This window comes from Sturnira hondurensis, unplaced genomic scaffold, assembly GCF_014824575.4.
Source record: "Sturnira hondurensis isolate 20B ecotype Veracruz unplaced genomic scaffold, ASM1482457v3 Scaffold0021778, whole genome shotgun sequence".
NCBI classification, from domain to species: domain Eukaryota; kingdom Metazoa; phylum Chordata; class Mammalia; order Chiroptera; family Phyllostomidae; genus Sturnira; species Sturnira hondurensis.
The window spans coordinates 73,703-95,913 of record NW_028094409.1 but is presented as its reverse complement, the minus strand read 5'-3'; the positions used below and the strand labels follow the sequence as shown (position 1 = coordinate 95,913).

Genomic DNA, 22,211 nt, shown 5'->3' with positions numbered 1-22,211 from the left:
AGGTGTTCACCAGTGCGGGGCAACCCTGGTCGCTGGGTTGTGATGCTGTATGTGGGGGCGGGGTCAGAAAGGGGCAATGGTGCTTGTTCCATGCTCTCTCTCCAATTTCAGTCCCCCCTGCTGCTTCCCACAAGCAAATTGGGCTCTTCTGGTGCTGGTTCTCAAATGTGTCGGCTTGTGCACCCTCCAGGACCCTGTGGGTCTCTCCAACAAACTCTCTGTGAGCCTGGAAACTTCTTCCTGCACCTCAACCCTGAAAGATTTTCCAGTTGGTGTTTTTAGGCTTTAATTCCTGTCACTGGGGCCCTAGCCTGCATGGTCTGTCTCACTGCTTGCTCCTTTGCCTGGTTTATCTGCACACAAATGTGTGACCATGGTTAGCCAGCTACCTTGTGCCCCCACTGGGTCTGCCTGTTGCAACCCCATGCCTGCCAACTGCTGCCTGCACACCTGGGTTGGTCTGGCAGCCACTGCTTTTTCCTACGTGACCTTGCCCTGCCAGCCGCTGACTTTGCCCCTCCTACCGGTCTGGATGAATGGTTCGTTGAATGTCTTGTTGTCAGACTTCTGTACAGTTCAATTTTCTGTGTTTTTGTTGTGTTTTTGTTACTAAAACTTGGTTGTCTTTAAACTTGGTTGTGTGAGGAGGCACAGTGTTTCCACCTACGCCTCCATCTTGGCCAGAAGTCCATTGTAGGTTTTTAAATATAACTTAATCTAAAAAGGGGAGTCTTACACTTTTCTGTCCGTCATTTTTCTTTTTTTTTAAGATTTTATTTATTTATTTTTAGAGAAAGGGGAAGGGGAGGAAGAGAGGAAGAGAAACATCAGTGTGTGGTTGCCTCTTGAGCACTCCCCACCAGATACTTGGCCTGCAACCTAGGCAGGTGCCCTGACTAGAAATTGAACTAGCGACCCTTTGGTTCACAGTCTGGCTGGCGTTCAGTCAACTCAGCCACACCAGCTAGGGCCTGTTGCTCATTTTTGATGTGAACTTTTAGGAGGAATAATTTTAACTGCACAACTTTCTGTTGTTTTAGTGTAGTAATAAAAATATGTTGGAGCCCTGGCTGGCATAGCTCAGTGGATTGAGCGCGGGCCTGCGAACCAGACGATCGCGGTTCGATTCCCAGTCAGGGCACATGCCTGGGTTGCAGGCCGGTTCCTTGCAGGCCAACTACCAGCAGGGGACGCACAAAAGGCAACCATACATTGATGTTTCTCTCCCTCTCTCCTTCTCCTCTAAAGATAAATAAATAAATAAAATCTTTAAAAAAAATAAAAAAAATAAAAATATGTTGGCTTACTTTCTGAGCTTTCTCTGGCTTCGTTTTCCCATATCTCTGTTGTCCCTATTATGCTTGATTTTGGTTCTACTCCAGCAGTTGTTTTCTTAGTATATGATATCGTCCTGGAAGGGGAGTTCGGATAGGCTTTTAAAAGTTCTCTGAACTAGACTGCTCTAAACTTACTGATCTTCTGTGGGCACATTTTACTCACTCACCGTGTAGGAGTGTAGGGTATAGGAGTCCTGGGTTTTAGTGAACACTATTGTCTGTCAGGGGCTCTTCTGTTCTCAGGTCTGTGGTTGCCCTGTTTTCTCCCTTTGCTTTCTTATTCACAGATTCTAATAATGTGTAGATCTTGTGGCTCTTGGTATTTTGTGGACCACATCCTCATATTTTGAGGTTCGTGGAGCTTCCTTGTTACCTAGTTTTGTTGTGAGCATGGTCTATGGGTTTCTTATTTTGTTATCTAGTTGCTCCAACTTTATGTGGAAATCGGGGAAGACCCAGAATCTATGCCGCCATCACCACCTCTGTCTTCCATAGCCTCCTAACCTATTAACATTAGGTAGCATCTTTACTCCTCTCTGTATAAGATAAGAGTATTCATATCCAGTACTTCCCTCTAGCTCCTGTCTCATTTTCTCCATTTTTCACATCATTACATGTGTTTCCTTACTCCTCCAGGTGACCAATATGCACTGAAGATGAGGTTCGTGGACCACGTGTTTGATGAGCAAGTGATAGATTCTTTGACTGTAAAGATCATCTTGCCTGAAGGAGCCAGGTGAGTGTCACTGTTCTTTCCTCTGCTCCCCAATGCTCTGATCGTGCCCTCGGTACCTCAAGGGAAATCTGTGTTCAAAGGGCACAGAGTAAGTGCTCAGTCCATAGCTGTGACTGTGAAGCTTGTGGGGACCTTCTGACAGGAGTTTAAATAGAAAAGTTAGATTCAAATGAGTGAACAAGATTTATTTATGAAATATTTCTCAAACACAGTGCCTTTGTGTGACAAGAGGCATACAAAGGCATACAGTATACAAAGTCACCTTAGCAGGCCAGAGTGATGATGGCCTGAATCTGATGGGATGATTTGCAATGGGGAATAATTCAGAGTCAGTACAGTCAGGTAGCCCTTATGTTATGTTAATAGAATGGAGAAGAGTAATGGAGCAGTGGCTTCATTTTATCCTGGGTTCCTTAGACTAGATTCAGAAAGGTGGGAGGAGGGGGAAATCTCAGATGGTGTATTCAAGTTCTGTGGTTACAAGCAGTAGGAGCTGTCTTTGGCCAATTTAAGCAGAGAGGAATGAGTTTGGAAGGGTAAAGGATCATTAAGTGACAGCATAGATTGAGGAACTAGGCTTTGGAAAGCTAGAGCCAGACCATCTTCAGGACCCCAGTTAGCTAAAAGTGATGGATGTGTACAGGGGTCCCTGACCTTGGCGTGAGTGACAAGCACTTTTTTTTTTGTAGACTTTGTGTTGTTTTGCTCCTGATTCACATTAAAGGGAAACATTTACTTGGCCTCTGTTAGGTTACTTGTTTACCCTGATTATCAGAAGGAGAGTTACTTTGATTCTTCTATAGAGGACATTCACTGGGGAATGGGTAGCTCCTCCAAGTAAAACTAGAGTGTGGTTGACTAGGAGAAGATAGACTGAGTCTGTGCAGACAAAAGCAGGATATGTCCACTATACCCTATAACAAGTTTTCAGTCATCTGAGAAGACAGCATTTGGAGTTACTTTTCAGGGATCTCTTCAAGTCTCCGAGAGGCTCTTGTTGGGTAAAATGCACACAAAGTTCTGTGAGTTGTGTGACTCCAGGGGGTAGGCTGGTATTGATGAGCCCTTGTGCTTTCAAGGTACAGGGAGACTGATAGTCATTGCCTCCCTCAGCTGAAGAATGGTCTCATACTATGTGTTTTCCAACAGTGGGTCAGCTGTCTCAAGTGGTTGGGGGTTCCCTGGTGCTAGAAGGAGAGCAGAGTGGACTATGAACTTAGTGATCCTGAAAGGCCCCTTGAGACTTGGAATTTTCCAACCCCAAATAAACCTTGGTCATTGCAGTTTGTCTGAGGCTGTATTTTATTCCCAAATGACTCTAGGAACATCCAAGTTGACAGTCCATATGAAATCAGCCGTGCCGCAGATGAGCTGCACTACACCTACCTGGACACATTTGGCCGCCCTGTGATTGTTGCCTACAAAATAAATCTGGTAGAACAGCACATTCAGGACATTGTGGTATGTGGATCCACTGTTCTGCCTCCTACACCTCCCTTCCCAGACAATGGGTGCTGAAGACCAGGACTTACCCATCTTTTCCTCCTTGGGCTGGGGTGATTTGAACATAGCATCCTCTAGGGTTAGGGCTGGATAGGTGGGGTGGGACAGCCCAGATAATTGTCGGCTCGGTAAAACTCTTTTGGCCCCCAGGTTTCAGAGAATCTGTAGGCCTGTCAAAGTCCAACTTCTTGGTTCTCCCCCCAGGTGCACTACACGTTCAACAAAGTGCTCATGCTGCAGGAACCGCTGCTTGTAGTGGCTGCTTTCTATATCTTATTCTTCACAGTCATCATCTATGTCAGGCTGGACTTTTCTATCACAAAGGTATGCTTGTGGCTTCCTTTTCTTGTCACAGTCATTTTGCACCCTCAGTAATGTGTTTCACAAGCCTTATTGAGTGTTGGTCATCCCAAGCCTAAGGCAGAATGCTGTGGCCCAGAAGACTCTGTCTTGAGGCTTCTGCTAATTCTTTATGTAAAAATACCTTGTTGCTGTGGTCACGGAGCACACACAGGTTGCTAATTGGTGGTGAGTACTGTGGGAACAGGGCAGCAGGCATAGTGTGTACTGTTGGTGGTGGCGCCTGTGGGCCTGAAAAAGCTACCCTGAGGAGTAATAGGCAGAAAAGGTGGGGAAGGGCAGTCAGCAAGAGGGGCACAGTTTGTGGGATAGCAGGGAGGGCTTCATGGGGACCTGTGGTTAGTAGTAGTATGCATGTGAACAAAGATGTTGATCTAGCTGGCTCCATAGACCAGCGAAGCTGCCCAAGGGTCAAGGTGGTACAGCTGGGATAGCTGCTGGCAAACCTTGTCATGCAGAAGGGGTTGAATCTGCGTTTTATTATGAAATAGCCCTACTTTTTAAGGTATAAAAATCGCTTTTGTTTTACTGATTTAAAAAATGCCGTATTTATAGAAACTTTGAAGAAAGATAAAGATAACTCTTGTATACTTGTCACCTAGATGTATTAGTTAACATTCAGCCTGTCCCTATGCATCATTTTTCCTGAACCATTTGAGAAGTCTGCAGATATTTGTGCTCCTTTGTCCTTGAATACTTAAGCATATATGCAGCCTGTGACTAAGAATATTCTCTTACGTAACCATGAGCAGTGATCAAATTCAGGAAATGTAATGTTGTTACATTTCTGTTTGTCCCAGTAATAACTTTTATAGCAATTACTTTTCATATTTCAGAATCCAATTGAGAATCATGCAGTTTATTTAGTTATCATAGTTCCTTAGCCTTTGTCTTTAATGACTTTCATGTATGCTAAATGCTATGTAAACTATGTAAACTATGCTATTTTATATATGCTATTGTAAACTTTGAAGTTTACAGTCTACAAAACCTGTCCTTTAATTTACGTTTATCTTATTCTCCCTGATTAAATTCAGATTATGCATTTTTGGTAAGATCACTATAAAGCGATGCTCTATTTGCCTGCTGTCTGCCTGGTTTCTTCACTGTAAAGTTCTTTTTCTTTTTCTTTTTTTTTAGATTTTATTTATTTATGTTTAGAGGGGAAGGGAAGGAGAGAGGGAGAGAAACAGCAAAGTGTGGTTGCCTCTCATGTGTCCCCCGCTGGGAACTGGCCTGCAACCCAGGCATGTGCCCTGACTGGGAATCGAACCGTGATCCTCTGGTTCGCAGGCCTGCGCTCAATCCACTGAGCTACACCAGCCAGGGCTTATTTTTTTCTTTATAATTAATAATTTGTTTGAGGCTAGATAAACATTCATATTACATTCACCCATTTGTTGTAGCATTTATTATTGATTCTTTTCTGAATGTTTTTTAGAATAGTGGTCAAAAAACTGTGATACCTTTTACATTATTAGTTGGTATTCTGTAGAGAAAGGCTTTTCTTATTGGTTGATTTGTTGGTTGATTATTTTTTTTTGGATTCAGGGGTTTTTAAGATGTTCCATAGATTATTGTACACTGGTGCTATTTATCCTCACACGAGGACATATTATTTTTTCACTACTTTCAGATAGAGAGGAAGGGGGAGAGAGAAACTTTGATATGAGAGAGAAGCATCGGTTGGTTGCCTCCTGTATGCACCTGGACCGGGAATCATATGTGCCCGGACTGGGGATCAAAACCGCAGCCTAGGTATGGGCCCTGACCAGGAATTGAACCCGCAACTTTTCAGTTACGGGATGATGCTCCAACCAATTGAGCCACATTGGCCAGGGCCGCTGGTACTATTTATTCGATATTTTAATTGTCCTAGAGTTGACAGTCTTTTTTTAACATCTCCATTTTTTTTTTTAGCACTTTCTTATTGTTGGCACAGTAACACATTTCAGGCCTATCTTGTACTTTCTCCAAGGAACCCTGCTTCCTTTTACTACAGAATGGTACCTTGAGACCATGATCTGTGAGCTAGGTGTGATCTTTGCTTTTGGACTATAACTGCTTTTAAGCCTTTTCAAAAGACAAAGCTAGGAGATGAATATATATGCTATTTAAAATACGAATACTGATGTCTTTAATAGACATCAGTGGATGTCTGTTTGTAGAGATGATTGGGGAAAGTCTGTAGGGCTTCACTTAATGGGCTTTGATTGGTAAAGTAAGGAATTTGGGTTTCTCCTTTAGGCCCTGGAAACCCTTGAAGTTTTTAAGGAGAGAGACAGTGAACATCCAGAAGCCTTCTCTGACCTGAGCTGAGATTTCTCTTTCCTGAGTACTCTGTGCCTTGCATGGTGCAGTCTGGCATTAGTACCCTTTTCTGCATCTGTCTGCCTACCCTGCTGGACTTTGAAGTGAACATTTGTTTCATTCTCATGTCCTGGTCTTGCCTGTTGCTGAACTGGTCCAGAGTCAATGTTAATATGAGTTTGATTCTCTGATTTTCCAAGAAGGTAGATTTTTTAAAAATTAATTTAGAGAGAGGGGAAGGGAAGGAGAAGGAAGAGAAACATCAATGTGAGAAATGGCTATGAGATGTCTCTCTTATGCGCTCTGACTGGAAATGTGCAACCTAGGCATGTGCCCTGACTGGGAATTGGTGACCTGGTGACCTTTCCCTTGGGGGGATGAGGTCCAGCCATGTGAGCCACACTGGTCAGGCCAGAAGATGGCTTTTTTTTTTTGTTTGTAACAATTGGTGATGGGTGATTTTTGGCAGGTGAAAATTGGAGTGGGCTCAGGCCTGGTTTCATCACACACAGTATCTCTTCTCCAGGATCCGGCTGCAGAAGCCAGGATGAAGGTTGCCTGCATCACAGAGCAGGTCTTGACCCTGGTCAATAAGAGAATAGGTCTCTACCGTCACTTTGACGAGACTGTTAATAGGTATAAGCAGTCCCGGGATGTACCCACCTTCAACAGTGGCAAGAAGAGCCTGGAGACGGAACACAAGGCCTTGACCAGTGAGATAGCACTGCTGCAGTCCAGGCTGAAGGCAGAGGGCTCTGACCTGTGTGACAAAGTAAGTGTCTGCCGGCATGCCAACACTGAGTCACTTGGCTTGTTGCCTGCTATACCCTAATTTAGGGGGTTGTACCCAACTGTCTAGAGCATCATATAGCTACTGTGCCTGGATCAGAAACCAGGCAGCTGCTCACTGCTGGCTTATGGGGTGACATCTCACACAGTTGTGGACTTGTTGCATGGTGTCAACCTTTGTGATGAAACAGTTTTGGTGTCTCAGATGTGAACTGGGTTTGGAGAAAGCTCTGCTACCATCTATAACACTGTCCACATGGTCAGTATTGAGAGCAGCTGCTTCCTCTCCTGGAAGCCAAACGGAACAAGGTAAGAAGAACCTAGACTTAGAAGAATGGGTTTGAATTCAGGCTGTGATTGAGACTTTGTAATCCTAGGCAATTTATTTCACTTTTCTAAATCAGTTGCCTCACAGGTAAACTGGAGATGCTATTAGTACTTATCTCATAGTGGTTGTGAGTGTGAAATGAGTTCAGTGCATATAAAGTGCTGAGAATCCTGCCTGAGATACGCTGTGAGTTCTTTTGACCTGTACATGAGGATGGGGACTTCCCCTCCCCTTAGAAGTGTCCCTCAGAGTTCTGAACCTCCCTCTTTATGTGCCACACCCCAGCACTCCCTCTCTTTACCCTGCACTCTTTTCTTCATAGCATTTATCATGTTCTGAAACTATTTATTCATGTGCTTAAGTATATATAATGTGTCAGCTTCTTGAGGGGCAGATACCTTATCTGTCTTTAGTGTGTTTTCCAAAAGCTAGAAAGCTATCCCTAGCACTGTGGCCCACTAAATATTTGTTGAGTGTTGAGTGAATGTGACTATAAAAATCTTCAGTCTGACAGTGAGTCATTGATAATATGGAAGTCATTCAGTCCTGTGGGCACACCCCTGCCATTGGTATTTTGTCTGTATGAACTTCTGCACCCAGTTTGGCAAGATGAAGGTTCCTTGAGTACCTACTGTGTGCCTGGCACCATGTTAGGTGATTTCGTGTATTTTCACATTTAGTCTTCAACAATACTCTTCTACAGCTAAGGCCCAGGGATGGTGAAGGGACTTGTTTACAAGGGTCAGAGCTTGAAGGAACAGGGTTTGTAGGGGATAAAGCTGGAATTTGAAGCCCAGCTTATATTCCTTTACAGCCAGCCCCTCTGCCCTGGGAGTTCTGGAATCTGTAGGCATGAAAGTTGGTGGGCCCTGCTGAGTAAGGGTGAGAGGACAGCTCTTAAACCCTGCCCTGCTCTTTCCTTGGACAGGTGAGCGAAATGCAGAAACTGGATGCACAGGTCAAGGAGCTGGTGCTGAAGTCCGCAGTGGAAGCTGAGCGGCTGGTGGCTGGCAAACTCAAGAAAGACACGTACATTGAGAATGAGAAGCTTATCTTAGGAAAACGACAGGAGCTGGTCACCAAAATCGACCACATCCTGGATGCTCTGTAGCCCCTGCCAGTTGTTTCCATGATGGGTCCAGGGTGCTGCACTTACAGATGGCAGGTGTGCGTATGGGTGTGTATTGGGGGGACTGTAAACTTTGAGGCCAATGAATGCTGGCGTCTGTATTTTTCAAGGAAGAGAAGCCAGGCCCTGCCTCAGACAACACAAAAAGCTTAGTTTTTGTCCCTAAAATGTTCCTTTAACAAAGAAAACCTTAAATTCATTAAAAATAAAATATCTTTGCGTTTTCAACAAAGAAATTTTCAATATTTGATTGGTTTTCTTTTATTCTGAAGCCTAGCTCTTTGTTTTATGCCCTTCTACTTCCCAATGTTTGGGTATTTTTGTAAGTGTGTGCATGTTTTTTTTCTTTCTGATATGCTTAGAGATTTTAGAGATAGGGAGAGAGAGAGAGACATCGATTGGTTGTCTTCTATACATTCCCCAACCCAAAATCAAACCTGCAACTTAGATATGTGCCCTGACCAGGTATCAAACCCCCAGCCTTTTACTGTATGGGACGATGCTCCAACCAACTGGGTTACATCAGCCAGGGCAATATAAGCATCATTTTTAAAGCATGTGTGACCAAAAGAAAATAAAGCAGGGACTGGGAAACATCTGTTTTATTCTGTGAAAATCTCTCATTACTTATTTCTTTGTTTTTAAAGATTTTATTTATTTATCTTTAGAGAGGAAGAGAGGGAGAGAAACATCAATGTATGGTTGCCTCTCATGCGTCCCCTGCTGGGAACTGGCCTGCAACCCAGGCATGTGCCCTGACTGGGAATCGAACCACAATCCTTTGGTTCACAGGCCCGCGCTCAATCCACTGAGCTATGCCAGCCAAGGCTCATAGCTTATTTCTTAACTTTGAGTATAGTCCTTTTATCAGGTGCTTTTTATCTACTAAATAATGGACTTGCTCCTTAGAGTAAGTGTGATGCAAGTATTGGTTCTATATTAGAACAGAGGCCACAAAGGTAAAGTGGACTTCATAAAGTTACAGAACAGAGTGATAGAGTAAGTTCTCTGTTCTTGCATTTTTTGATTACCCATTTTTCATCACATGCTGTACTAGATACTGAGGAAACTGATGAGCAAACCAGAGATGATTCTTTTGGAGGACAGATGGTCAAATGATCAAACACATTTATAATCACAAACCGTGACAAAACCTTGTGAGGAAAAGGGACACAGGGTCCTCTGATGGTATATATTAGAAAATACTAGACTTAATCAACAAGGGAGCTGGGGAATGGTTCATTGAAGGAAGTGACTTTTGAGCTCTGTAAGAGTTAACATACAGATGGCAGGGGTGGTGGGGCAGAGAGTATTCCTATAGTATTTGCAGAGGCTGTGAGATAGGTTGGGGATTGACTTGAAGGGGATCCAGAGAGTAAGGTGGACAGTGTATGACATCATACTGCAGATGAAAAGTCCAGGATAAGATAGAGCTTTATAAGTCTGTCAAGGCTTTTAGCTTTATCCTAAAATGAAGGGAAGACAAGTGTGAGACATGTTTAGATTTGTATTTTGTTTGAGAACTGCTGAAGGCTGTAAGGGTGTGGGAGAGAACCTTGTAATCCAGGCAAAAGATGAGGGCTCGGGCAAGGGTGATGATGTACCAGCATAGTTAGAGTTGACAGATTTAGGTTAGGAAATTTCACAGTGCTAAATGAGAGCCATGCTTTCTCCTGTTCTTTCTTTTCTGGGGTATACACCTTGTCTTTACCTAGTTCATTCCTGCTCATCCTTCAGGTAACAGTTTAAGGTTTCTGTCTCAGGGAAGCCTTCCAGGACCTCTCATACTCAATCAAATGCTGTTGTGCTCTATTGTTCAAGCTGTTCAGGATGTGTAACTCTCCACATCCTGCTGCACAGTTAGAATGTTTGTGATTACTAGTGTGGGCTTTTTTTTTGTTGTTGTTATGCTTACTCTCACATTATCAGCTAGATGTTCAGATCAATGTATTGTACATAGTAGGTGGTTTACTGAATGAATGAGCAGCTTAATTATTGGTGGGGTAGGTTGAGAGATGATTGTGCCATTCATTTAATATGGGAAGATGTGTAAGACCAGGTTTGAGGAAGATAATGATACATTTTGTTTCAAACATGGACATCTAAGTGGGAATGTCTATGGTCAGTTGGATATTCAGGCCTACAACTCAGGAGAGTCCTGGCATGGAAATGATAAATGTAGGGGTTGATCAGTATGAAGATGTGTGTATAAATGGTGAGATGGAGGATGTGGTGGGTAAAGGTACTTAGGAAGGGTGTTGAGTAAGAAGAGAATCAGAACTGAACATTAGGACTGTAAAAGGGGCCACTTGGAGCATGCCGCTGCACAGCAGTAGTGACCATGTGGTGTCATGGAAGCCAAGTGGAAAGATGTTTCAAAACTGGAGAAATCAGCGAGTGCCACTGAGAGTTGTCAAGGAAAAGGAATAATGAGAGATGCCTGTTGGTTTTAGGAGCAGGTAATTTTTTGAAGTCATTTTTTAGTGACTTAAACTGTTAGTGGAGGGTGGGAAGGAGGATTGGACTGAGGTGATGCTTCTTTTGAATAGCGACTGCATTTCACAGACAGGCTGTGAAAGGGATGAGTGTGGGGTAGCTATAGGAGGATGTACAGCTGAAAGTTTTAAAATGGAAGACATTCAAGTGTGTCAAATGCTATTGGGAGGGATCCCTTGGCTGAATATAGAGAAGAGAAAATGATTGTAGACAATGTGAAGTATTTGATGCAGTGGTAAGATATGGGGTCCAAAGCACAGTGGAAGGACTGGGACTGGGGTATGGAGGGAGGACACTTGTCTTCAGCAGTGGGATTCGGCAGTCAGAGGGCCTCCATGGAAATCTGAATCCTGCCACCCACTGTGACGTTAGGCAAAGCTTTTGGGTATCAGTTCCCTCGTTTGTAAAATAAAGCAGTGCTATGTTAGCTGCTTGGTAGGATGGCTTTAAGGATGACATGATGTAAGAAGGGGAAGTGGCATATTGCAACTGCTTGTTAAGTATTAGTGATTGTTCTATTTTGTTTCATTTATCTTTTTCCATTCGTCCAATCATAGTGTTGTTTCTGGCCATAGTGTTGAGTCTGGATCCTTGTGGTGTCCTATCTTCAAGGGTTAGAAACTGGAGGCTACACTGGACTGGTATTCACATGGTGTTCTCATGGGCCTGTCCCCACTCACATCTGGTCTCTGGTACTCCTAGGTGGGACCAAGCAGGCCTTCCCCTGCTCCCCTAAAATTGCCCAGCTGATTTGTCCAGCATCCTTGCAACACTGCCTCTGCTTCTCTAAGGAAGCCCAGGTACAGCTATGTGCTTTAGGGCTGGGGCCCTGGTTGCCCTAGGCAGGTACCACCTTGGCCTATTTGGCCAGTTACTTCACCAGCCTGGAAAATAAAAGCTGGCAAGGGTTCATGCTGGTGGGCCTCTCACAGGCCTGGGCAGGGAGCTGTGCTTGTGACCTTATGTCTCTGAAACTTGTGGACACATCCTGGAATGCCAGAAAGTAAGGCTGAGTGCAGCTCATGAGGAAGGCTGCATCCATGTTAAAGGGCGGGCAGCTTGGTCATTTCCCAAAGCCAATGCTTTGGCTATGGCACCACTTAGGAGCATAGGTCTGGGAACTGCTGCTCCCATCTGGACTAGAAGTGGGCCTGAGGTCAGCATGGGATTAGGCTGCAGTACAGATGTTGGGTGATGGGGACTTAGGTTTCCAAATTCCCTGTGTTGGGCCAGATAGAGCCTGTGGCTCACCCTGTGTCCTGGGCTGGGGGCTATGGGTGAGGCATCCTGCTCCCAGCGTATCCTCATCCTTAGCTCTGGGCATAGCATCTTGGACATGGGCAGCCTGAGCTTCCCTGGTCCTCTATTTGTCTGTGGCAAACATGGCCTCACTTTCTCCCTTGTAAATCATAGGGTGAGGGTTGAAATGAGGCCCTGTGTATAAAGACTTTACCAAGGCCTGGACCCCCTAGGCAAGATGAGGTGCCCCAGACACCTGGTACCTCTCATTTGGTCTCAAACCCAGTCTACTCCATCTGTGGCCCTCATGGTGGGTATGTGGAGAAGAGTGTTCTCCCCAGGCTTCCAGGGCAATGTTTAGACCCCCACCAGTCTCGTCTCTCCAGCATTGGCCAAGATGCCCAACTGCAGTGGCCTGACCCCAACATCCATCATGGCCTCAGCTTTCAGCTGCCTGCCCCTACAGCTGCAGGTGGTCGTGTAGCAGGCCCTTGGCCCTCAGCAGCTTCCCGCAACCTGACTCCTGGTTTAGAAGGGGGAAAACACAGCTGAAGAAGGAAGGCTGGGTGTCACTTTTCCTCCTCCATTTGTCTTGGAGGCTGACACGGGAGAAAACCCCAAAGGGCTGAATGCACCCTCACAGTTTCACCACAAGTATCCTGACTGGGCATCTGGTACTGAGCTGATAGTGCAGGCCCTGGCCGCAGCCCCGCCGGAAACCGCGCTGCCAGCGGTTGGGGGTCGTAGGCCCAGACAGGAAATGCCTCCGGACGTACCCCAGGGCCCATGGCCTTGGCACAGGCCTGCTGCCTTGGACCAGGCCTGGCGCCATTTTGAAGCTTGGCTGGACTCTGGGCCTCTGGGTCTCTGGCTTGATATCTGAAGATTGGTCTGTCATCTGCCTGCACAGACTTGGGAAATGACAGGAGGGGTAGACAGAACCTTCAGACTAGGCTACTCAGAAACCAGAGTGGAGTATAGCCTTTCCCCTATCATGGCCAAGCCCTCCATGGTGACCCTGACCAAGCCCTTTAAATTCTTAGCAGTTGCCTCCATATTTACCATAACAGGCCCAGAACTAAATGTAGGGAACACAGAAGTGAACAAAAGGGTCTTGGGCATCAGGAAAAGCAAACAGAGTAGGGGCATAGTTAGAAATAACCACACCCATGGTGTGGTCTTGCCTGTGGGTGATGATGGACAAAGAGGAACCCGGATTCTGGCCACCTTTTTTGCCTTTCGTCTAGGAGATGGAATACAGACATTCATTTTAGGATGAGAAAGACGAGCTCATTCAAGTGTTGGGAGCAAGTAAGGAGATCATAGGGAGGGAGAGGTTGCAGATCCAGATCCATAGTGAGAAGGGGTCAATTGAGAGGGAGTCCAGGGATGTGATTGAAGGCTGGAGGGAGAGACTTCAAGGGAGGTCTCTGAGCAATTAATTGGCCCTGCCTCCCACTAGTACCACAAGTAAACTGGTAGAGAACTGTACAAGCTTTGTCTCCTGGGTGGTCTTCCCTGTTCCTTTGGGAGGGCCCTACCTTACACTCTTTGGCACTGCTCTCTGAAGTTCAGTGGACTGCTTACCTCACTGGACTGGGAATTCACTCTCAGTAGAGTTAAGGAGGCAGCACAACAATGCCCGTGATTCATTTAACAAATATCTTTACTTTGTATCAGGTATTATGCCTAAAGGCATCAGGGGTATAGTAAGTGGGCAGAAGTCTTGTGTGACTTAAAAAAATAAAATTAGAAAACAAATATTTCAGGTAGTGAGGAATGCCATGAAGGAAATAGGGAGTTGTGATCAATCGATTTAGTTTGAAGGGTTGAGGACACATCTCTGGGAGAAGACAGCTGGAAGGTAGGAAGGGCAGCATAGTAGAGTCTTGGCTGAAGGTAAGTGAATGCTGCTCTTTCCCTTCTGCTGTCTTCCCTGCCATGCTCCATCCAGACTCTGGTGGCTGCAAGTCAGGTTTCATGATACATCTCTCCAGGGTGGCCCCAGCTTCCCTTTCTCCAGCCCTGGGCCCTGGCACTTGCTGTCTTTTCCCAGTCCCTCTTTTTGTTGTGCTGCTCCGTGCCCCACTAGCTTCCCTCACTGCCCCTCCCCCGGCCCCATAGATCAAGGCTTGGTCACACCGAGGCCAAGCTTCTGATGAGTATGTAACTCACTCAAGACTCAGGGCTTGTTTGTGTACCTTGAACCTCACAGTGCTTGCCTGGAGACTGGGGACATACAATATGAGGCCTGAAGGAATTCGGAAACTAGATATAAGCCAAGTCTTCCAACAGTGCTAGCTCAAGAAATGGAGTCTTTTTCCTTAACAGATACCAGAATGATCAGCATAACCCTTGTGTTAAAAGAGCATAGCTGTTTACAAACTGCCTTTGTAAGTGTCTGTTACATTTCAGTTGGCAGATGGCAGTCTCAGTACACTGGGTTCAGGTCCACCTCTGCAGCCAGCTCCTGGGCAATCTTAGGCAAGTCCCTTCCTTCTCCAGGCCTGAAGTCTTCCTGCACAATGACAGATGTCTGAGGTTTTTTCTGTTTGTTTTGCCAAATTCTGGCTTTTCCCTAATGCTAGGCTGGGCTCTCAATAGGGAAAGCTGAGCCTGGTCTCTGCAAGGTAGAACTCATCTTGGTTTCTTGTTGCCCTGATAGCGAGTACTGGGGGCACTACCTTCAAGTAGAGCAGCGAAGGCATACAGCCACAGGTAGGCAGCCATTCCAGTGTTTTGGGTGTATCTGCCCTACCCACCCACACCCATGGTTCTCACACATGCATGGTGGTCACATGGGTGTGCACACCTACCATTGTGCTGACACACATATGACTGATGTTTGCTGAGTGCCCACCATGTTCTGGGTGCTGCCCTTGGCATTGTGAGACAAGGGATTGGGCCAAGTTCCCACCCTCATGGATCGTGGAAGTCCACCGACACACTGTCATAATGACAGCCTATACTCAGAGCACTTAATGCAGTACATGTCACCACCTGGTCACCTTATGCATCTGACTCTGTTAATGGTTAGAGCCACTCTGTCGGTAGATACTATCATCCCACTTTTCAGTGGAGGAAGCTTGCACAGCAGGTAGGCCTGGCATTTTGCGGCACCTTTACTCACCTACAAAGACTCTCCTCTGAGCATGCAGAGTATGCAGGGCATGCAGGCTGCTCCAGGGGAATCCTCACTGCAGAAACACTTCTGTGCATGCTCAGACCCTCCACATGGTACTGTCACATGCACCATCTCATTACACAGCTTTCCCACCCCCTGCTCCTGTGTTCTGCCTAGCTCATGAGGGCTTCTCTTCTGAATAGCACTTGTTTTATCAGCGTCAGCTTTATTGCTCCCTATTAATGCCTGGCACTTCCCTCCATCAGGCTGGGAGCCTGGGGACAGAGCCTCGGTTTTCTGCCCAGTACAGGGCCTGGAGTGGAGAAGGTGGGTCAGTGCATGTAGTGAGGGAGTATTGGATGAAAACTAGATGAAGGCACAGCCTCACCTGCTGGAACCCGGAAATCTCCCAGAAAACAGGTTTTTCTGCATTGTGAGGCCTGGTCACTGGGGTGGAGTATTGCTTGGAGCCAGTAGGGAGCCCAGGGAGGAGACCAGATGCAAGATGGCCTCTGTGGTGAGTGGACCCAGGCAAGGGACTCCAGCAGCATGGTGGTATGGTGAGGGAATTCTCAGAGGTGAATACAGCCTGAGGAGGAGACCCTTTTGAACTTGACAGGGCTGGAGAGGGTCAATTTGGGCTGGGGTATCTATGTACACCTAGGGCACAGAAGAGGCAAAGACAAGTCCAGGATGGTGTTACATGGGGCTGTGATGTGTGTATGTACACGTGTGTGCATGCGTCTGTGTGTTTGTATGTGTGATGGTAGGAGGCAGCTTGAGGCAGTTAGACCAGGGTGGCATCAGACCTACCTGAATTGAATTTTGGTTCTGTGAGCCACCTGCATTCTTTTCACCTGTTTCCCAACTCAAGCAATGGTCTGTGGGGGTGACTTTGCCCTCAAGTCCCCCCATCTGCCACAGATGAAAGTAAACACTACCAAGATGTGATCTGCTTGGGGAGGAGAGGTGGCCAGTTTCTCAAAGGAAAAAGGCCTTGAGCTCCTTCCTCCAGGAGCTTTTATTGGGTTGTAATACACAGGAATACAGGGTGGCAAGGATCAAACAGTAACATTTCAAAGAAATCTGAGGGCTTAGTCTGAGTCAGTGTCAGGAAGGGGTTTGCTGAAACTTTGTGAGACATAGTCATTTCCTGCTCGGACCCTTAACATATGGATGAAAGCACACTTAGCAAAACAGGTTTCACAGGTTTTTTAGGAAATCTTTGTGTTGCCAGATCCCACCCCCACCCCCACCCCCACCCATCCACTCTAGCAAGGCACGGAGCTGCACCCCTCCCCATCAGGTATTCAGGCTTAAGGGGATTAGAGCCAGAAAGCACTTCTCCCAGAGGACACAGGGACTCAGGCTATTGCACATAGCCAGGAGGCAAGGGTCTCTTGCTCGTTCTTTGTCTCAGGCCCCGCCCCCAAGTGATCAAGTCTGGCTTAGGTTGCCCCTTTCTCTGTGAGGAGTCTTACCTGTCACTGACTTTTGACCGTGCTTTGGGGGCAGGGAGAGGAAACTGAGGCAGCGTCTGCTACCAGAGACAAGCTTTGTCTCCTGTGGCTCGTATTCCGGAGGTCACTCATCCTTAGCCATGGGGGGTAGTTACAATTCCTGAAACCAGGCAGAGCAGTCCCCAACAATGGGCTAAATAATACCTTTGTTATGAGGATGAAAAATATAAGTAAACATGCAGAGTATATGTACTTAATACATAGTGGCTGTGATTGATTGTGTGTGTGTGTGTGTGTGTGTGTGTGTGTGTGTGGCTGTCCTGTGATTCTAGGGGCATTGCCTATCCATAACTTAGGTCCCAGAGTTACCTTTTGTGGGCTGGGCATAGACAACAGTCCTGCTTACATGGGGTCTCATCTGACAGACACAGATATGGGTACCCAGAAAGACAGCCTTACCCAGGGTCCACTGATAGGTGTGGAGGCCCAGGTTATTAAATCTAATAGGTTTGAACCTGTGCTGGGCATTCTATTATCAATATATTTTTTCTACTTTTATGTTTTTCTTCAGATTGGGACACGTTGTCCCTGCTGTAACTTCATTCATCCTGACCCCCATTTCCATTCTCTATGCCCATCAACAGCCCCACTGTGTAGGATGCATGTCCTCAGATGTGTATGTGTGCTGGTAATACATGTGGTGTGTTTCCATGCATGGGTGCCCACTTTGCTGTCAACACACTCTGCTTTTCTAAAAGATTAAAAAAAGATTATTTATTTTAGAGAGAAGGGAAGGGAGGGAGAGAGGGAGAGAAACTCCAATGTGTGAGAGAAACATTGATCTGAGTGGTTGCCTCTTGCGTGCCTCATGCCGGGGACCTGGACCATAACCCAGGCGTGTGCCCTGACCTGGAATCGAACTGGTGATCTTTTGGTTAATGGGAGGAAGCCCAACCTCTGGTGTAAGCCACACCAGTCAGGTCACAATATACTCTTTTTGCTGGCCTCACTTGAGTCAATTTTGGGGGGTCTATCCATATTGCTGTGAGTATTTCCAGATAGTCTTCTATCCTAGAGTATCTCACTGTATATCCTCTGCCTTTCACCCATTCCCCAGTGATAGATGCCCACATGGCCCCATTTTCCTGGGTTGGCCAAAAGGTTTGTGTGTCTTTTTCCGTAAAATAAGAGACACATTTTTATTTTCACCAATAACTTTATTGACTTGGGTATTTTGAGTGTGTTGGCTATTTCCTGCATGGCATAATATTGATTGTTCTCAATTAATATCTTAATTTGACTGCTATCAACTTCAACTAGTCTACCTGACTGTGGAGCATAATCCAGCAAGAAATCTCTAGCATGAAACTTCACGAACCACTTTTGACACATTTTCTCAGTCACAGTACCTTCTGCATATACTGTATAAACCTTTTTTTTGTGTTTCAGTTGAGTTTTTACCTTCCTTGAAGGTAAAACTGTTGGAAAGGAGATAAGGGAGATGCAGTGCCTCATCAAGGTGAGAAAAACTGACTCAGAGGGTGGGTCTTGACAGAAAGTCCAGGGTGGGTGGGGTGGCTGTGGTTTAACACTCCTGTAACACACGATCTCTATTTATTTATTTAGTATTTTTTCCATTACTATTTATCCCCCTTATACCCTCTTTCACCTCTACCCACTTCCCTTCCTGTTGCAATCACCTCGCTCTTGTTCATGTCCATGAGTCCTTTTTCCTTTTTGCTACATCCATCCCACCCCTAACCACCACCCCCCAACCTCAGAGCTGTCAGCCTGCTCTCTATGTATGTGTCTGTCTCTTTTTTGAGTGTTAGGTCAGTTTGTTCATTAGTCTCTACATATGAATAAGCCAGTCAGAGAAAGGCAAATACCATATGATTTTACACACAATCTTTACGAAGACAGAGCTTCTGAACTCCAGGCTCTTCAATCACACGACTGTTTGGGGAATGGAATCCCTTTACTTGATTTACATTCTTCCCCCACCGCCCCCCAATTACCTTTTCCTTAGGTGAATGCAGTTGGTTTTCCACTTATGGTACTCATACAAAGTTTTATTTAAAACTAAATTAGGCCCTGGCTGGTGTAGCTCAGTGGATTGAGCATGGGCCTGTGAAGCAAAGGGTTGCCGGTTCGATTCCCAGTCAGGGCACATGCCTGGGTCGAGGGAGAGATCCCCAGTGGAGGACACATGAGAGGCAACCACACGTTGATGTTTCTTTCCCACTCATTCTCCTTCCCGTCTCCTCTCTCTAAAAATAAATAAATAAATAAAATATTTAAAACTAAATTAGACCCTAAGACTGACCTGATTAAGGGGGAGATGGTATAGCAGAGAGCTCAGCCTCACTGGCTCTGGGCAGGCTTCCTGTGTTGGTTGTCTAGCTTTGCCACTTGTGAGCTCTGTGCATGAACAAGGTACTCAACTGCCCTGTGCCTCAATATCACCATCATAAATGGGGGTAATATTAATTTCTAACAGAGAGTCATTGTTGGTGTGGGGCTCAAATGAGGTAACAGAGCCAAGGCATTGACCCATGGTAAACCACTAGGTAGGGGTCTGTTGTTTTTAAAAAATTTTCAAAGTTTTTTTAAAATTTATTTTTAGAGGGGAAGGGAGGGAGAAAGAGAGGGAGAGAAACATCAATGTGTAGTTGCCTCTTATGTGGCCTCTACTGGGGACCTGGCCTACAACCCAGGCATGTGCCCTGACTGGGAATTTAACCGCCAACCCTTTGGTTTGCAGCCTGTGCTCAATCCACTGAGCTACACCAGCCAGGCCAGTGGTCTGTTGTTACTATGGGAACATTAGACTGGGGAATGGGAGAAGATGGTACAGGATGTGAATGTGGAACTTGCTTGAATGCGGGCAAAACACAGATCTATTTGAGATGGGAGATTAATTCTCTTGTTTTATGCCAGTCTCCACTGGACCCAGTGGAATGTAGGGACAGTTAAGAGGTGGCCCGCTGGGAGGCTGGAATTTGGAGTGGCTTTGGAATCAGTAGGGTGTCTGAGTCTTATCCATAGAATGGGATAGATAATCCCAGAGAGGGCAGTAAAGACTCTCTCCTTGACCAAACTCTATCTTGTTGGCTCATCTGAACTCTCTTTTCAACTAGACCCTGACTTTTGGGCTTCTGTGTTCATCTCTACATTGTCCAATTTTAGCAAAAATTCTGCGAAGTCAGTTTAGCCAGAATCCCCAACCCATGACATCTGATCAGGTTTCTTACCCCACACTGTTTCCCAGGTGATGTCTGATCACCTGGCTTATCTTCAGCAAGAATCCTATTAGGTTGATTTAGCTAAAATATGCCCTCTTCCTTACTCCTATTATTTTCTCTTAGTCATTTTCTACCCACTGACACCACCCTGCTCTATGACTATAAATTCCCTTTTTTGTATTCAGGATTAAGCTTCATCACTGTTCCCCACTATAAGACCCCATTGTGATAGCCAGCCCTATTTGAATAAAGTCTTTCTTACTGACTTTAACAAGTGCCATGAATAATTTTTTCTTTAATAGAGGTTATGGGAGACCATGCATGTAGTATGTAATAAATTCTGTGTCCCCACAGGCCAGCCAGTGGATTTAAAAGTCTGGCTTTTTCCAGTTCTTCCATGGACAGGTTCTGGGGTCCTGGACAAAGTTTCTGCTCTGCTTTCAGGGCCTTGGTTTCTCCTTTGCAAAGTTAGGCATTTGGGCCCACTGCCCTGGGCCCTGGCCCCCTGAGTGGTGAGTGAGGTTCAGGGAAGAGTTCACCTTGCTTTGCTACCTTGCTCCAAAGACCTGGGGACTCTGGGCCCATCACCACCAGAGGGCAACCCTGCCCAAGAAATCTACTCCTCTTCCCTAGGGAAGGCTGGGTGGTGCCCACAGCGCAGAGGCTGGGCATTTCTTACTGGCTGTGGGTCACTTTTGCCAGTTGGTGTCTAGTGCTCTGGCATGGAGGAGCTCTGTTGAGGGGGGCCAAATTTTACTTTGGAAGGGTGAAGAAGTGTGATGCCTGCATGAAGGATATGGTAGGTGACAGCCTGGGTGCTGGAGCCAGCCGGCTGGGGTTTAGATTCTGGCTCCCACTACTGGCTATGTATTGTCCTTCCTGCTTCAGTTTCCCCATCTGTCACAAAGATTTATCACTGGAACTACCACATAGGGCTCCTGTGAAGGCCAAACAAGTGGATGGTTGCAGAGCACTTAAGCAAATGGGTACCAGATAAGTGTCAGCAATTATTATGGAGTTCCTGTTCTAAGCCAATCCCTGTAATATCACTTGACATCCTCATACCATTGGTTCCTCACAATTACCTCGAAAGTGGAGGTGACTAAGGAAACTGGAGCTTAGGGAAAGACAGCCAAAGTTTGTACCAGGATGAATAAAAGTCCTAGCAGTAATTGAACCTAGTTCAACCAGTTCCCAATCAGGTGAGTCACGCCACATTATCTTGCAGTGATGAACTGAGGGCCTCTTGCACCTCTGAGAGGGAGCTCTGGTTCAGGTCTTGTGGGGATTGGGGACATTCTCAGGCTGCAGTCTCTGCTCTGGACCAATCTGTGGCACTAGGAGATGGCCTTCCTGGAATCCTAGCTAGATTCCATGGTTCTTGACATGTGCCAGGTTACTTTCTCTCTCCATGTCTACTCTCCATGTTCTGTGCCTACTACTTTAACTTTCTCTCCCATTCAAATTCTCTCTATCCTTTAAGGGTCAGGTAAATTAAATCCCTCCATAAACTTCATAAAACCTTTTCCAGTGACCCTGACAGCCACTGATTTCTTTGGTTTGCAAGGAAGCTTCCTTTCTTGTCTGCCTGGAAGAAAATCATATTCATTCTCTAAAACCCACCTGCCAGCATTACCCCCTGAGAAGGCTTACTGTCACTTTCCTCTTTGTTCCTAGATGGACACAGTTATTCCATGCTGTGCTTTCTGTGCATTAGAGTTACAATGTCTAAACATTGCCACTGCATTGGTTTACATTTGTATTCTGTTTTAAAAACTGGAAAATTAATACATGCTAATGATCAAAAGGGTATAAAGAGGAGAGTAGGGGCCCCTCCCTTTTTCTACTAGCCCTCAGGTGCCAGCTTCCCTCTCCTGGAGGAAAACTTGTTAGCAAAGTATTGTAAATCCCTTGGAGATTCTCCATGCCTGTATAATAGTGCTCACAGTTTCATTGTGCTGCAGTGATCTCTCTGCACCACTCTAAACCAAGCTCCCTGGGGTTTAGATCTGAGTTTGTGTTAGGTGGGGTGCCCTAAGCCAGCCCTGGGCTGGGCCAGGAAAGATGCTCAGAAGATGTTGCCAAGCTGGTGTTGCACCATAATCCTGAATGGCCGCATTTCATACAGGATCCAAGTTGCTTGGCTGCTGACTCT

At 45.9% G+C, this 22,211-nt stretch overlaps 1 protein-coding gene across 1 annotated transcript in view; it reads left to right on the top strand.

Moving 5' to 3' along the window:
• Positions 1-8,703, top strand: part of RPN1 (ribophorin I) — a 45,922-nt gene extending 37,219 nt beyond the window's left edge. The window contains exons 6-10 of the mRNA XM_037033735.1: positions 1,974-2,073; positions 3,396-3,534; positions 3,781-3,900; positions 6,773-7,018; positions 8,292-8,703. Of these exons, the coding sequence (XP_036889630.1) occupies positions 1,974-2,073; positions 3,396-3,534; positions 3,781-3,900; positions 6,773-7,018; positions 8,292-8,474 (788 nt within the window). The 3' untranslated portion in view covers positions 8,475-8,703. The remainder of the gene's footprint in view (positions 1-1,973; positions 2,074-3,395; positions 3,535-3,780; positions 3,901-6,772; positions 7,019-8,291) is intronic.
• Positions 8,704-22,211: the final 13,508 nt, after the last annotated feature.